This window comes from Filicampus tigris, chromosome 2 (assembly GCF_054856515.1).
Source record: "Filicampus tigris isolate MCC_2025a chromosome 2, RoL_Ftig_1.0, whole genome shotgun sequence".
Taxonomy (NCBI): Eukaryota; Metazoa; Chordata; class Actinopteri; order Syngnathiformes; family Syngnathidae; genus Filicampus; species Filicampus tigris.
Genome location: NC_141218.1, coordinates 36,633,754 through 36,650,446, shown reverse-complemented (window position 1 = coordinate 36,650,446; position 16,693 = coordinate 36,633,754). Strand labels below are relative to the sequence as shown.

At 40.2% G+C, this 16,693-nt stretch overlaps 2 protein-coding genes across 4 annotated transcripts in view; one reads left to right on the top strand and one right to left on the bottom strand.

Annotated features, from left to right (window-relative positions):
* Positions 1-8,202, bottom strand: part of csnk1a1 (casein kinase 1, alpha 1) — a 40,853-nt gene extending 32,651 nt beyond the window's left edge. The window contains exons 1-2 of one of the 3 annotated variants that reach the window (XM_086023957.1): positions 7,481-8,202; positions 7,145-7,251 (exon numbers count right to left, since the gene is read on the bottom strand). In XM_086023957.1, coding sequence (XP_085880083.1) covers positions 7,145-7,251; positions 7,481-7,603 — 230 coding nt within the window. In that variant the 5' untranslated portion in view covers positions 7,604-8,202. The remainder of the gene's footprint in view (positions 1-7,144; positions 7,252-7,480) is intronic. The other 2 variants (XM_086023956.1, XM_086023958.1) reach the window with 2 other exon arrangements.
* A 1,332-nt stretch (positions 8,203-9,534) lies between these two features.
* Positions 9,535-11,991, top strand: LOC147152348 (trypsin inhibitor ClTI-1-like). Its single transcript, XM_086023959.1, has 4 exons — positions 9,535-9,678; positions 9,794-9,846; positions 11,687-11,796; positions 11,870-11,991. Exons 1-4 carry the CDS (start codon positions 9,636-9,638, stop codon positions 11,928-11,930), a joined length of 267 nt encoding a protein of 88 aa, XP_085880085.1. The 5' UTR covers positions 9,535-9,635; the 3' UTR covers positions 11,931-11,991.
* Positions 11,992-16,693: the final 4,702 nt, after the last annotated feature.

Here is a 16,693-nt window from a genome sequence, read left to right as displayed (position 1 = left end):
CCTGCTTCCGGCTAATGTAGCAGGGTAGGAGGATGACATCAAAACGTTTAACTACTTTCCGTACTGTCTCTTCAGACGTGAGGCAATGAGCAATCTGAAAAGCTCTGAGGTGTACCTACCCAGTAATAACCTTGGTCACATTTTATTAAAAGTGGTTGGACGCAGTCTTATTGAGCTCCAAGCAAACGTGGAGCCATGTATAGATTTACATTGATTTTTGGGAATATTTATGTAATTTAAATGTCTCTGTTGTTATTCCATAATGATATATGACATTTTGAGCTGTAGTAAGTTCTGATGTCCCACTGCCAACTACTAGAGTAAGCAGAATGAGAAAAAAATGTATTTGATATGTGACGTGTGATGAAGTGTCACCCAGCGAGAGAAAAAGACATCGTCATGACAACACTCACTCTCATACATTGGACAATGTATTCAGAATAAAGTTGAATAACAAAACGAAAAGTGCATTTTCCCACTCATTCATCGCTGTGATATGTAGACTTGTGATTTTATTCATGTTTGGGTGTATGCTGGCGTCACACTAATAAACGGCCGTAGTTTGTGCAACATGTCTTGGGAGTACAGGCTAGTTATGAATGTTGCGGACTACAAGCGTGTAAACTGACTGTTAACCGATCATCCAGGATGTCACGTTTGACTTGCTCGCTAAAGTATTGAGTGTGTGCGTGTGCTCATGCGTTTATATTTGTTGGTTCAACTCAGCGACAGTTTTCCGAGTGTGTATGCGTGTGTTAGCTTTTGTTTTCTGAGTGTGTATGCGTGTGTTAGCTTTTGTTTTCCTCGTAATCCATATGGCTCGTGGTGCAACAGAATTGCTCATCACGGTGACCGTTTTGGCACATCCAACGATGTTATTCGCACCGACGTCAGTCTTGTGAACTCCAAACCATTTACAGACTAAGGACGACATGGACTCGCGCCTCGCTCTGAATCCCCGCTCGACACTCCTCCATGAAATGAGGAGGAAACAGCTCCACTGCAGTGCGGAGTCGGACAGAGTCACGTGACCGGGTCCTGCCCGCTGATTCGGCGAATGATTATCACTTCCTCCTCCTCTGCCATCAATGCACACTGATTTCTCAGCATTTCCTCATACTTTGCGGCCATCGGCTGACTTGCTTTTCGAGGAAGTATTAATACTTGATAATGTAAAATTACATCGGAAAAGCAGGATTGGCGATGCTATCGATAACGATGTATATCGCCCACCTCTAGTGGTAATGACAGGAAAACCTAACGTAAACAAGTTTCACGTCGCTCGATGACAAAACTACGATCGATATTGAACGCTCATGTCAATATCTCTACTTATGTCAACCTCAACGGCTGCAAATATATTTAGAATTTTATGACAATGATGTCTTCCTCTCCGTCGACACTCACTACAGTTTACTGATAAAAACGCTTACTGTCAAAATCCCAAATATTGCTGTAATCCTTGTAATAATTTCAGCAGTGAGCCCAACTTGAACACATAGTTTTCTCTGTGGCATTTTCACGTTTTTTTCTGTCTCTACAATGAAAATTACAGTTTGGAATAACATGTGTGTATACAAGCATGCAACTCGCTGTTAATACAAAAGAAAAGGTCAACAAAATAACCATGGCGAAATTCACACGCATCCACGCGCAACACACTTTTGGAACAATGAGGAAAATGACTGCTCTCCTCCTGTGGTTGCGTCAAGCAGTACAAGATGGAAAAAGTTCAAGCACAAGCTGCTTGAACCGGGACTCGGTTTAAATACTTTAAATACTTAAATTTGTATTTGAGTTAGATGCCACCTGCTGCAATATGAATGGCTGGCTGCTGCTGCTTCTGCATACATCCACATGCAGGCGTGTACACCACATATATGCATCACAGAGCGGAATGACAAGCATTTTGCTAATTAGAAAAATGAACCAATCTATTGCATTTTTTTTTTTTAAAGAGGATAGAGGTGGATGCTGGTGGTGAAGGAGAGCCAGCAAAAGGTGCCAAATCAGACTGTACTGATGATGAAAAACACACGGAGACATCAGCCGAGCAGCAGGTGAACAGAATTACGTGCGATGTGAGGGTAAGGGTGCACTCTGACACTGTGGAGCAGTAGTTGCCAAGCTTTTCTGGCTTGTAAACGATAGGATTGGACGATTATAAAGTAAATAAGCTTGACTATTTTAATTGAGATTGAAATCAAAATAATAAATAAGGTTATTCATTGATTTCTAAATAAAGTAGTTATTCAAGTTCAAACTGCGCTCGTAAATATGTCAAATTCAAACCTCTTGCATCACTCTATTTTGTCTGGGTGCCCTGCGATTGGCTGACAACCAGTTCAGGGCGCGCACCATTTAGTGCCCAAAGACAGCTGGGATAGGCTTCAGCACACCCGCACACACCCGTGACTCTCGTGAGGATAAGCGGTTCGGATAATGGATGGATGGGTTTTATCTTATGTGATTTTCACAAGTCTTGGGACTTACTGAACTAACCTGGGATGTCGGGGATTGTATTTCATGCCATGTCAGGTGGAAATGTGTGTTGGTACTGGGGTTGTCACTAGGCCTGTCGTGATAATTATTATATCAACTTATCATTTCGATGAGAAAAAAATTGACATGAGTTTTTTTCGGACTCGATAAATGGTCATTTACATGTGTTTGTTGACACGTCATCAAAATTCATTGCCGCTGCTTTGTTGCCTCCACTGTCAGTAAGCCTGCTTGCCATAGTGTGCATTTGGCACTCGCACACGCGCGAACATTCGCACACACCTACATAAACACTATGGTGGAACGGCTTCTGAAACCAGTTGTAAAAGTTTGGTTCACATGTGTCACAGGGCTGAAACGAATCCTCAAGTAATTCGGTTACCCGCTTATTAACATGTACGCTGCCAAGAAGAAGTCAAGCTAACCAACTATTACAATTGTTTATGGCGTAAAATGACAGTAACGCGCTGCCAACACGATAAGAAAGCCAACTTCAAAATAAGCCTTACCAAATAAAATATATGGACATCAATGCCTTGGCACACTTTTATTTTGAAGTTGTTCCCGACAGCGTGATGTGGCTTAACTGCTCATTTGTCTTTCAAACTCTGCTTGGGACCATTAGCCAGCAAACAAACTATTGCTACCGACTTCAACAGCACAACGACGTCCTACAATAATACTCAACTGCCATTTAAGGATGCAAAAATATTACTTAATTACGCTGACATTGTATTGTACTGTGCCTGTTGCCAGCGTTTATCTGCGGCTCCAGCAAGCGCACCTTATAAACTGGCGAGAGCCGTCGGGTCACTTTTCAAAGCCAGACGACGTAAAATGATTTCACACACTTTGATGCTGACAACCTGACACAGTTGCTGTTCCTACTGATCATTTTTTTAAAAAACAGGCTTACTCAAGTGTTTTAGCTGGCAAAATTACTACTGTGGTCCCGACATCACATCTCATAGACCGAAATTTGGGGGGAGAAATTTGTCTAATCTCACTACTGTTTCTAGAGGGAAAAATTGTGCGCTGCTATGCACAGTTTAAGTTTAAGTATAAAATGTTGAATATCTAAAAATGAAAACCAATTGGATGATTGTTATTAAGCGGAAATGTGGTTCTTTTGTCTTCAGTACTTGTAGGATATCCAATACTACAATATTCAAAATAACCACTACCCTACATGTGTCCAATCGGTTCTACATAGGGACATGTAGATAATTCGTATTCTTAAAATGTAATTTTACTCGCCAGTGTGGCCTTTCAGCACCTCGCTTCCGGGTTTGTGTTACGCTGCGCAACCCACGTGATAATTTGAAACGTCTTAAGAAATGCACTGATATGCTGACTGGCGCATGTGACATCTTTCCGGCGGAGCTATGTATGCTCGGAGCTACAGTACATTATCTTCCGATTTAAAAAAAAAAAAATAAAAATGGATTTGTCACCGCGACGTGCTGTTGTCTGGTGGAGAGCAATGTCCGTGGTTGAGACTTCCACTTCGTCCGACTTCCACCCCTTGCCATGGACAACACAGCAGATATAAGGTGCCCTCCAAATTTAAGCATATCAGCAAGTACAGAAAAAGAAACAAACAAGGTGATTATTTCATTTGTTAGTTGCCTTGCTTCACAGTGCTCCTGTGTTTCTGAGTTGATAAGCAAAGAAATCCCTGTCAGTAGACAGTATCACATTTCAATTGCTAAAAATGAGTCATTTGCTACTGTCAAATTAGTGACCAGACCGTGTACAGTGAACTTTCCAGCAATACAGTGAGGCTTACTGCAGTGTTGCACTCTGAAAACAATGGGTCAAAAATGGAACAATCCAAAACGTTAGTCAATTTGACAACACTTTTATTTTACGCAAAAACAATCCCCCAAATTGGTAGTTTTATACAAAACAACCCCACAAGTTGGGCTGTCTTGCACAAAGCAACGAAAAAAGGTGGGTCAAATTGACCAAATTAGTGAATCAAGTCAATTTTTGACCCAAAATTTTGTTATTTTTAACCCAAATGTTTGTAGGGTGTTTGAGCCTTCACACATTATCGCAATAAGTCATACTGTGACGTCTATACTGTGATAAAACCAAACCATGAGCTCTTGATATTGTCACAGCAGGTTTGTTTGATGAAAATGTGATTTAGTCCGCGAAAGGATTGTGACAAAAATCTTCTGTTTTTACATCAAGGTCATCACCAATACGGTGCGTGTGCTCGTTTGACCGTGGTGATGGAACGGATTACATTCGACAATCAAGGTACCAAGTGTATGAGAATGCTGTGACCCTTTGCGGTAACACAGTTAAAATTGTGGCTCTTTGGCACAAAGAAGCAGCATCCAAACCAATGACGTGTTTGTGCAGCATACTCATACTTGAACTTCATTCAATTGTATGATGAGATGTTGTATGAAGTAGGTCTGGATGACCAACGGGACAGTTACTTGCAATTAGTAAGAAAACTGTATGATACGCAGACAAACATTTTCATACAGCAAAGAATGAAGCCAACACAACAACTCAAAAACTCACCCCCCCCCCCAAGAAACATCAGTTGTATTTTTTTCAACAGTATTTGTTACACTGTAGTGTATTTTGTTCATAGACCTGTACTTTATAGTGTAGTTTTTGTTCAATACATTTTTTGTGGAAAATATATTTTTTGCATTATATTGCACATGTATGTTGTTAACATACTTGCACGTTCATACAGGACATGTACCGTAGTCGTTTCCCACATAAGGAAATTCTGTTATAAGGAAAGATTGGACAATGCAAATATGATTCCTTACAAGAGAATACTTACTGTATTCCATCAAATAAACAACATTCACACACAAATGCAACAGAAACACATACACAGAAGTAAGATAATACCACATGTGAAAACAAGTTATTGATAGAGTTTAATCGCAAATTTATTCTGTTCTCATTTTAAATGTGTACTCCATCCACGCACGGTATCACAATGCCACTATGAATATTTGACCTTTTTACTAATGTATTTTCTCGTTCCTTCAAGTCCTATTTAAAGGTGAGTTTTTCATAGATTCAAGGAATTTTCCTTTGCTCAAAATTCAAGGTTACAAATATCCAAGAAATTCAAGGTTACAAATACCCGAGGACTTTTTTTTGTCATATCAACATGCATTACCACGTCACAGCTTGAAACAATTCCCGAGGTCAGAGGTTAGCCCAATAAAGTCCCAAGACTTGTGAAAACAACATAACATAAAATAAATATGATAAAGAGATAATGGTAATGCTTAAGAATAAAAGTGAAAAATAAAACTGCGAAAGACTTGAATTTCACAATGTTTACGAGGTCATTTTGTACAAGACAAAAAGAATAGTGTTCAAGAATAAAGTGTTCAATATACAGGGATGAATGGGCATGAGGCTATGATATCATTTCTATGACATCACAGTTTTGAGTAGTTGAATAATTCATTTCAAAACTTGGCGTTTATCATTTTCTTAATCGTGATTTCAATCTCAGTCAAATTAATTGTGATTATCTTTTTTTCCCCCGTAATCGTCCAGCTATAGTATGAAGTCTCAAATAATTAATAAAAAAAGTCACACTTTAAATATCACGATTTCCGCAACTTCTACCCGTATTAAGTGCCCTTCTGTTTATGCTCTGGCACAAGCAGTTCATCACAATGTCATTCCTTTTGGTAGTAATGGTTTCAAATCACAACTAAATTAACATGATACAGACGGACGGGAATGTCTTTAAATTCTTGTTCCATATCCGTCATATTTGTTGTCCCTTCAACTATCTGTATAATCGATAAACTTAATTTTTCAATGAAGAAACTGGTCACACAAACATTTGTGTATAATCTCTCAGTATACAACCAAATAGAAATTTGTTCCATGAGGTTCTGTATCACATTCAAATGCATGGTACTTATCTATCTTGCTTGCTTACATTCTTCATTGGAAAGTTTATTATCCAGTGTTACCAACTTGGAAAATCTGCATCCATGTATATTTATCCAATATTTGGCTCCAGCTCAAACGGGCAAGCGGCAAAAAAAAGGATGACTCTTACCTTGGAGTCTAACAACTGTGAATGTGACCGTTTATGCCACTCTTGGCGACAATTATAATAACACATAACAAACACAGTGAAGTGCAAGATGTGATCCGGTCAATAATGACGCCACTGAAACACTCAACGATATGTTGAGGTTGTTGTCCCTGCTGTGTTCCGCCGCCATTTTCTAACCGAGGAGGGAGACATGTTGAGAGCGAGCACAACAAAAGAGGAGCGGCCATTTCCACACAGAGCAGCCTTCACTCGCCTCTAACAGCTGTTATTCACGACAAAACAACACAATCCCCGGATCCACTTCCATGACACGACCGCTGTTACAACTGCGAGAAACACCCGACCCGCGATTGCGGGAAAAAATGACGGTCATTTCCAAGCGATGATTGTGAAATCATCTTTAGTGGAGTACACTAGCAATTATGTTAAGCAGACGGCCAGGCCTTGTAGAAAAACAATACTACGATTATTAAACTACACACATTTATACTACCTAACATTTTTCAAGAGCGACGATTACTAAATAAAGTATTAATTTGCAAGGACAACACAAAGTAACGAGAATTTCCTTACCGTATGTGTGGAATCCCGACACCACCTTGTAGGATCTTGTACAGCTTACTTTCGTATAACAACTGTGGATGCCTGGCTTTCTGTGACTCCAATTTTACCGCTACCTCCTACAAATGACACACGGGACAGGTGGCAGTTACATTTCCAAGCTTATAATAAAAGTTTACTTTGATGACAAGCATTTTCATGGTTCAAAAAAATTCAAATGAGTTGGGCTGTGTAGCGAGGTTACGGCTCTGGATAATTGGGCAAATCATGTTTAAAATCAACTGACGTTCTCAACCTTCAATGTTACGTTGACAAACAGTGTACGTACTGAATAATTATGACTATTACCTCTCCATTTGTGACGTTGATGGCCAAATATATGTCGCCGAAAGACCCCGATCCAATTTTCCGGACAAGCTTGTATTTCCCACCGACAATAAATTCGGCTTTAGAGCCACTGCTGCTCGCCATAATATCCACCAAATGACGATCGGCGCTCGGTTTAGCTCTGGAAATTCGGTTTTACGTTCTAACCAAATAGTTGGCGAAACATAAATGTAATCCTGATCCCTTTGATGTTGGTGAATATGGACGAATGGTAGCTAAAATTTGAACTAGCTAATGGGCAAATTAGGAAAAAACATATGCTAGAATCCACAAAAGATCTTCGTTAAAATACGAATTCCTTTAGGAAACACTGTATGACGTGGTAGTCACAACGTATAATTCGATGTAGCTCCGAAAGATCGCACGGCCTTGTACGAGCAGCCAGTCACAGCTAGCTACCTTGAAAAAGCAGCTAGTAAAGCCGAGCGCGTTGGCTAAATGCTAGCGCTGTCGCGAGGACCGTCGATGAAAAAAAAAAAAAAACAACCTCCACGCTGATGGTTAAGAAGCCAATACAGTTACGCTTCGATCGATAATGTTTTTCTATCTGAACATTTCAGTCCTTAATATCTACCGGGCTAACGCAAGGGTCGCAACCATTTATCCACAGCGCAACCCACTCAATCCGCCATCTTGTCTTCTCTACCCTTTCTCTCTGGTTTCCGTTGGAGAAGATTGGCTTGGGTTTGATAGCCCATGGCGCATTCAGGTGCTATCGGAAATAATGCAGTTCTTTCCCACGGAGGATTTCCAAGGGATTTATATGAGAGGAAAAGCTATTTCGGAATATTTATAAACAACACTGTATTTTAGTAACGATTGAATCATCGGTACTGATACTAACATCTCATATGTAAACTATCATGTTAAACATTTTACACTCAGGTGTTTTACATAGATATAGAAAATTGGTTATTAATCTTCTTTTGATCTAAATGTAGGTAGTTGAAAAAGTAAAACGAGTTGTTTGAAACCATGTCTACAAATAAAACATTCCATACAACGGATGACTTTGATACAAAAAGAAAAGGGTATAATGAAATACCAAAAGTCTTGTTTCGAAAAATATTTACCACGATGAATAAAATGTGTTTTTGAAAAATAAAATAAAATAAAATAAAATAAAAATTAAGTTTCAATTTAAAAATAAAACAAATTAACTATGTAGGCTTGGAAAGCAACAACCATTCCAATGGCTCCACCTACCGGCACTCATTATTTACTCCATAATCCCAGACGGCAACTGTTCTGGAGTGTTCTTCTAATGTACTGTACATTAAAAATTGGACAAGAGTCTGTGCAGTGTCTGCAGGGTTGTTTTGACTGTAGTAACCGGAACATGTTTATTGTGGCATGGCATGTGGGGAAGATTTACACGGGTTAGCTCATGTGCTTAATGGCGCATTCTAGAAGACATGATCATTCAATATATAAACGGGAAAGTGAAAATATACCCCGATAACAAGCCTGTAATTGGCTTGATGTCGTAGGCTAGGAAATATATAAATATAAAAATAAAAGTATTACAAATCATTGATGAGGTAAAATAATGTTCAATTCAGTATTACAAATTATTGATACAATAATGTAATTTTCATTGAATTACCACTAAAGTACTGTGAAACATGGAAATAAATAGGTAGTTCATTCTGTCACGATATCAGTCTCTCGTGCAGTGTGCATGCACGTCATGGTTACGAACAGCACACAACAAAGTAGTTTGTGTCCGAAAAGTCTAATTCAGTTTTACATTTTCACTTCAAGATCATTAGAGCGTATATGCGTCAGTTTGATATGACCCACAACGAAATATATTGTGTCACTGGACAATGTATGACAGCTGTGTCTTCTAAAATTGTAATCACATATCTCCTTATGATTCACAAAAAATATACCGGTCCATTGTTCCCTTTTAGTAAAATATTTGTTTTCCTAGCTGTTTGTTTATTTTTCTATTTGTAAATTATTTCTATTTATGGGCACAATCTTGTGTGCCGCCTAGCCTTGGAAATATAACCAATCAGGGACAGCTCCAAGATACGTATGTGTTTATAAGTGGGAAATCACACACCTGTTACCCATCAGACACGACAAAGACATACACATCCTAGAAGAAATGAAGTTCGTTCTGCTGCTCTGTTTTATCCTGCTACTTTCTGGTAAGTTAATTCACAGTATGAACATACTTTGTAGTCATTATTTTAGAACATTTATGTGAGGAAATGTACTGTATCACCAGTACTATTTTAACATCTGTTTTTGTGTTTGTGTAAGTGGTGGCTCAGTCTGCAGGAAGTCATCCAGGTGGCCAAAATGGACTCATGGAGGTGAGTGGAAAGGATTTTCTTTTTTATATTCGATTATTCTATACACCACATCACTTGCGTACAACAGATTAAAATTTTTTTTTAAAAAGCAGCAACGTGGCTCTACAGTGATAATGGAACATGTTGATACCCAGAGCTGGGCACTTGACCCTTACTTTACCGGTCGGCCTCTACCCTTGACCTGGGTACCCTTCCGGCCTCGACCCCCCGGCCCTTATTCATAAAAATGATCCACATCTGGGTTAATCCACTTCCGGCCATGCGAAGTCCAGCCCTTTTTTAAAATGTGTCAACACCCCACCCCCCGCCCCAAAATGGGCATCGGCCCGTCCGGCCCTGGGACAGACTGCCCAGCTCTGTTGATACCATTCAACATTGCTCAGTGCGTTGGTATTGCAGCTTTCAGTATGATGTGCCACTCACTGGAAACTAAAACCACAACTATAAACTATATACTGTAATAACTGTTTTAAATGGAGCTCCTTGGTGTTCGTAATATTATTCAAAATATGATCAGTTATTGTATTTTCTATTACCAATTTATGCTGCGACCAATATGTTTGGTAAGACACAGCAAAAACTGTCCTATTAAAGGAAAACAAGACAACTGTGCAAAGGGGCAGTTCAGGAAGTTGAGCCAAAGAAGGAACAAGCTGGGCTAAGTACATACCACACACACAAAATGGGTTGACCAAAACTGACAATGCTTGTGGGGTTTTTTTTTTCATCTCCTTTTTTTTTTTTTTTTTTTCCCAAGCAGCAAAATCCAGCCGCTTTTGGCCATCTCAAGGGGTGGCCATTTTGTCACTTCTGTCGACTGAAAATGACGTCAGTCTCCCAGGCTCAGATAATGACCAATCAAGGCTCAGCTTCAGAAAACAGGTGAGCTGTGATTGGTTGTTACCTGAGCCCTGAGATACTGTGATGTCATTCTCAGTCGACAGAAGTGACAAAATGGCCGCCCCCCGAGATGGATTAAAAACAGGTGGATTTTGTTTCTTAACTCATATTCCACAAAGGTAATATTAATCAGAATGCCTTGTCTCCATACTATAGAGGGAGCTGACTGGGTAACAAGGAATCGGGTAAATGAGCACTGGTGGACAAAACCTACCTGACTTGGACTAAGATGGCAAACACGCGACAAAAACAATGAACCAACAAAGACTGAAGTAAAGCAAGGAACTAAATACAAACTGATCAGACGTGGAACACCTGGACAAGACACAGTGTTAGAGGGAGCTGATTGATTAACTCAAGGGCTCTGGTAACCGAGCACAGGTAGACATAACATGGAAATTGTAGAGTAAAAAGTCTTCAATGAAAATGCAAAGTAACAACACAGCTGGACTGGAAGAGAGTTTTCATCCTCACTCATGACATATTGATGTGCCACTGAGTAACTCAAGTTTATAAACTGTCAGACATCAGGCCTATATGACATGATGGACAAAGCATAAAACCAGTCACAACAGTTTTACCATTTTAGAAATTAAGCTCCCATCTTATTAAAAGTACTAAAGACTTTTGTATAAAGTTCAAAAAGACTGGATTAAAAACAAACTGAAGGTCAGTATGTATGTAATTGTCATCTTGTCTTATGCATAAACTGAAAGGCCAGAAACTGAAAGTAAATCATCACTGTCCTGTGAAAAACACATCTCCAATTTTGGAAACTTTTGTAATTTTCACATTTAATGCGATGTCTGTAACGCGGAAACACCATTCGTGTAAAAATAAGAAAATGGAGATAAGTGTTTTTCACATGACAGCGACGAAATGCCAGAGAATCTAATAAATTACTCGTGTATTCCATTGAAAAAGTTGCATCTGTGTCAAGCCTGCCTGTGATAGGTATGAAGCGGGGTTTTGCACCAAGGAGATGGCTCCGGTATGTGGCAGTGATGGACATAACTACTCCAATGAGTGTGTTCTCTGCCAGAAAAATAGGCACGTATCGTCTCTCGTACATAACATCTCTTTCACACACATACCCTGAACCTTTTGTTTTTGTCACCAACAGAAAGGAGATGAAGAATGTGAAGATTGTACGCAAGGGATGGTGCAATGCTGTTCCTGTGTAATGGGCTGATTCCATTACCGAAAACATGCCTTCTAAATAAAGCTATGAACATTTGCCCTGAACTCTGTTCTTTTTCAACATTTGTGTGTTATGTACCCCCCCAAGACAGTGGTTAAAGCCACACTGCAGTTCAGACCATTATACACTGTTAAAAATCATGCATGTAGAATTTAGAAGAATGCATAAAACTCCTAAAATCAGAAAATAGCTGCTATATGAAAAAGCCATGGTGTGGCCACCATCACCTGACTTCAACCCTTTTGAGAACCTGAAGAGTATCCTAATAAAGCAAGCACTGAGTGTAGTTGGCCTTAAACGCAGAATCTTGGAACCCAAAGCAGGCAAAATAACATTTTATCAGGGTAGTACGAAAATGTCACATCACTTCTTAAGCTTGGCTTTGTCATGTAGTCTATGTGAAGGACAAACCAAAGGTTATCAAATGAAAAATGACGGCGTCCAGATTTGAAATGCAGAAATGTCTGGTGTTTTGCCCTCAAAGTATGACTAAGCTATCACCTGATGTATATGTATATATATTTTTTTCCTGGGGGACTAACTGATGTTATCAGGGATATTATGGCTGACAATTGTCTGACAACCTTATCTCGTTTTGAAATAGTATCACTTGAAAGTCTAACAAAATTAGCTTGTGCGGCAAAACAGACAACTTGTGTGCTCGATCCTGTTCCTGGCAAACTCATCAAAGAATTGTTTACAACCCTTGGACCCTCCGTCTTAAATATTAATTTATCATTATTATATCATTAGTTATTCAACCTCTGCTTAAGCGGCCACACCTCAATCCGGAGAACCTCTAAGTACAGGCCGGTTTCAAGTCTCCCGTTTATTACGAAAATTCGTGAAAAAGTCATAGCGCAATAGCTTAGTGACTATATGGCCGCTAATAATTGATTTGAAACTCTTCAGTCAGGATTTAAAGCCCATCACTCTACTGAGACGGCTCTTGCTAAAGTGACTAATGATCTTCTCCTAGCTATGGACTCCGACACCTCATCAATACTACTCTTACTCGATGTTAGCGCTGCTTTTGACACCGTCGATCATGACATACTATTAGAATGCCTTGAAGCGTGTATTGGTATCTCAGGCTTAGCACTTTCTTGGTTTAGCTCTTACCCCTCAGAGAGGACACACAGTGTAATTCATGGCAATGCGACTTCTGAGTTTTGTAATGCTACATGTGCAGTCCTGCAGGGATCCGTACGAGGACCCCTATTGTTTAGCATCTATTCGTAAATACAACATTCGTTTTCACTGTTATGCTGATGATACTCAACTATATATGCCACTGGAGATAACAAACCCGGCAAATTGATGTAATCTAGAGGCATGCCTTGCTGATATTAAACAATGGATGTCTCTCAATTTTTTGCTTTTTAACCCAGATAAAACCGAGATGTTGATTATTGGCCCTGCTCGTCATCCCTCTGAGTCTCGATAAATGTACTATTACCCAAAGCGATTCAACAAAAAATATCTGTGTTATATTTGACTCAACTCTGTCTTTTCAAATGCACATAAACAATATTACTAGAACTGCATTTTTCCATCTCCGTAATATTGCTAAAATTCGTCCAATTCTATCCAATATTGACGCAGAAATTTAAATCCATGTGTCTGTTACGTCTCACCTCGATTATTGTAACATTTTGCTCCCTGGTCTTCCCATGTCTAGTATTAAAAGTCTGCAGCTGGTCCAAAATGCTGCAGCAAGACTCCTGACAAGGACAAGCAAGTCAAATTGGCTCCCAGTCCACTTGAGATGCGATTTCAAGGTTTTGCCACTTCCGGATAAAATACTGCACAGCTTAACACCTTCCTATCTCATCGACCTAGTGATACCATAATGTTCCATCCCGAGACCTTCGGACACAAAATGCCGGCCTTTGAGTGATCCTGAGAGCCAAAAAGAAGTCCGCAGGTTCTAGAGCATTTTCTATTCTGGCACCAGTGCTTTGGAATGCCCTAGCCACGGATATTAGAGGCGCTACCTCATTAGAAATGTTCCAAACATGACTAAAGACTTATTTGTACACTTCTGCATTTAGTTGAACTATTTGTTTTGGCCTCTTTACTGCCGCTTCTATTCTTTTCTCTGCCCCCTTTTCCCAGGCTGGGGAATTAGGTGATGACGACCGAATTAGAGGTTGCTGTTTCGATCCCACAGCAACTGACTGCAACAAGATCGGAGGTTGACCACATCCTCGGAGGCGCTGCTATGGAGATTTCTACATTGATCAACTAGTCAGAGACCCACTTCACCAAAGTCATCTTGCAAAACTTCATTTGATTAACTTTCACATTATTTTAACCAACTTTGTATAGTATAATAATATGTGTTAAATGTTGCCCACTCGGCATCCATTGCAGCCTGATCATCCTGGAAGGGGGATTCCCCCCATCTGTGGTCCTTTCTCATCAACCTTTCTCAGGTTTCTCATTTTTTCCCAGATGGGGTTTTTGAGTTTTTCCTTGCCCCCTTGGGGGTTAAGATCAGGGGATGTTGTTTATATGTTGTCAGATATGGGCATGTGAAGCCCTTTGAGACTTTACTGTGATTAAGGGACCATACAAATAAATTTGACTTGACTTGACCAAGAAGACGCACATGCCTCAAACACCGGGAAACGTCAAATTAGTCTTGTGGAGTTTTGTTTTGGGTTTGCATGTTTTGTTTTGTTTTCTCCAGGTAGGCCACCAGCACTCTGCTCCGGTTTCCTCATCCCACATTTCACAAACATGCAATTGAACATTCTAACTTGCCCATAGTTGTGAATGCGAGCGTGAATGGTTGTTAGCTGTGCCCTGCAAAGGACTGCAAACCAGTACAGGTACAGTACAATGGCCCTCGCCCATAGTCAGCTCCAGCTCTGATGGGTGAATAATGTCATAAATATAGACTAGATTTTTGAAGCATACTTGAAGTATATGTTGTCAGCAATTAACATGAAAAAATGTGAAAGTACAATATTGCAACATTTGTGGCCAAATTCAAAATTTAGGAAATACAAAACACGTGTACTCAGTAGTGAAGTACTATTTTGTATCTGAATGATCACCAATATGGTTGGATTGAAAGCAAACACAACCATAAATATGTAATTGACCTAAAATTATGTATCATTATAGCCTATATGACTGAACCATATTAGGCGTGGATGGGCAACTGAAATGATGGGGGCGGGGTGGGGTGCGGCGGGGCGGGGTTACAATTTTTGACCACATACTTCTGAACCAGATTTATGACAAAAATGCCATTTTTAATATATTTAACCAATGTACATATTAATATATTAAAATGTTCATGATACACTTCTCAGTGCATCTATAAAAGATCCAGCCTTTAAAAAAACATTTTAACAGTCTAAAAATATCCACATCCTTTGATTTACAACTCACCCAGTGCAAAGGGCTTTTGTACATAAGTTACCATCCAAGGACAGCACAAAACTGTCATGTCATGTCATCTTCCAAACCGCTTATCCTATACAGGGTCGCGGGGAGTTGCTGGAGCCTATCCCAGCCGTCAATGGGCGAAGGCAGACTACACCCCGAACTGGTCGCCAGCCAGTCGCAGGGCACACATAGACACTGTCACTGAGCGGGAATCGATCCCACGCTGCCCGCACACAACTCAGGCGTGTGTACCACTACACTATCAGTGGACTTAGCACAAAACTGCTGAACAGCAAATCAACATTAAGTGCAAGAACTCATTTTGTTCTTTTTTTTTCCAAACAAAAAAAAACTCACAATTTTTCAAAAATATTATTCAGGTGGTACTATGTTTGCCCTGCATGTTAGTCCAAATCTTTCCACAAAATATTAGGCCTACTTGAACTGTACTATGGACTATATGCACGCAGCACTTCTGCGTTCGATGTCACAAGGAACCGAAGCTTCCGGTGCTGGGGAGACACTACAGCAGAGCGCTCTGTTGATGTGATGTAACTCTCACCCTAACTCCTTAATCAACTCAAAAAGGACAGGGACCGCTCCTTTGTTTAACACGAGGACTACCAAGTCTAAAACTACTTAGTGTTATGATTAGTGTAACCACAGGGAATCGCTGCAGTTAAGTCTAGCACTGTGTAATGTATGATGCAGCAGTAGAATAAGAACTAGGATTGCTAAATTGCTAACAGCTATGGCATGAGACGGGAGTAAAAAATAAATGTTCATCAGCTGCAACAGCAAGCCTCCTCTATCATTATTAAACACGAACACGACACTTAGATCTACTAGAACCGTCATTTTTCTTTGACGAGTCTAAAACCAGAGCTGGGCAGTCCGTCCCGGGGCCGGACCGGTCGGACCCAACGGCCCGGCCGGATGCCCATTTTTGGGGCGGGGGGTGGGGGCTGCCAAATTTTTAAAAAGGGCTGGACTAAGCATGGCAGGAAGTGGATTTTAGTCCGGCCCACTAATCGGCCCCCATGCGTGTAACGTTTTCATGAGGCGGCCAAATTTCATCTCAGTCTACTTGGTGAAAGGCTTCTTTCTACTCCCGTGTCGGTACGAGCGACAACTGCCGCATTGATTCACATGACCGACGCATTGTGCTGTTGGTGACAGGTCTGCAACACATGCCACACACACATCAGGAATTGTTGCTGCTCTGATTGGTCCCTTATGTCACATGTTGCGATGACATACAGTTTTCCACACGGAGGAGGGAATGCACCACGCAGGTCATTGCTGCTGCAAAGCAAACTAGTTTGGCAGCGGCGTATGTGTAAA

Bases quoted from the DNA above. Each gene is read 5' to 3' on its own strand.
- LOC147152348 (XM_086023959.1), top strand. From the start codon at position 9,636: ATGAAGTTCGTTCTGCTGCTCTGTTTTATCCTGCTACTTTCTG. The intron at 9,679-9,793 runs GTAAGTTAATTC...TGTTTGTGTAAG, and splicing joins TTTTATCCTGCTACTTTCTG to TGGTGGCTCAGTCTGCAGGA. The intron at 11,797-11,869 runs GCACGTATCGTC...TGTCACCAACAG, and splicing joins GTTCTCTGCCAGAAAAATAG to AAAGGAGATGAAGAATGTGA.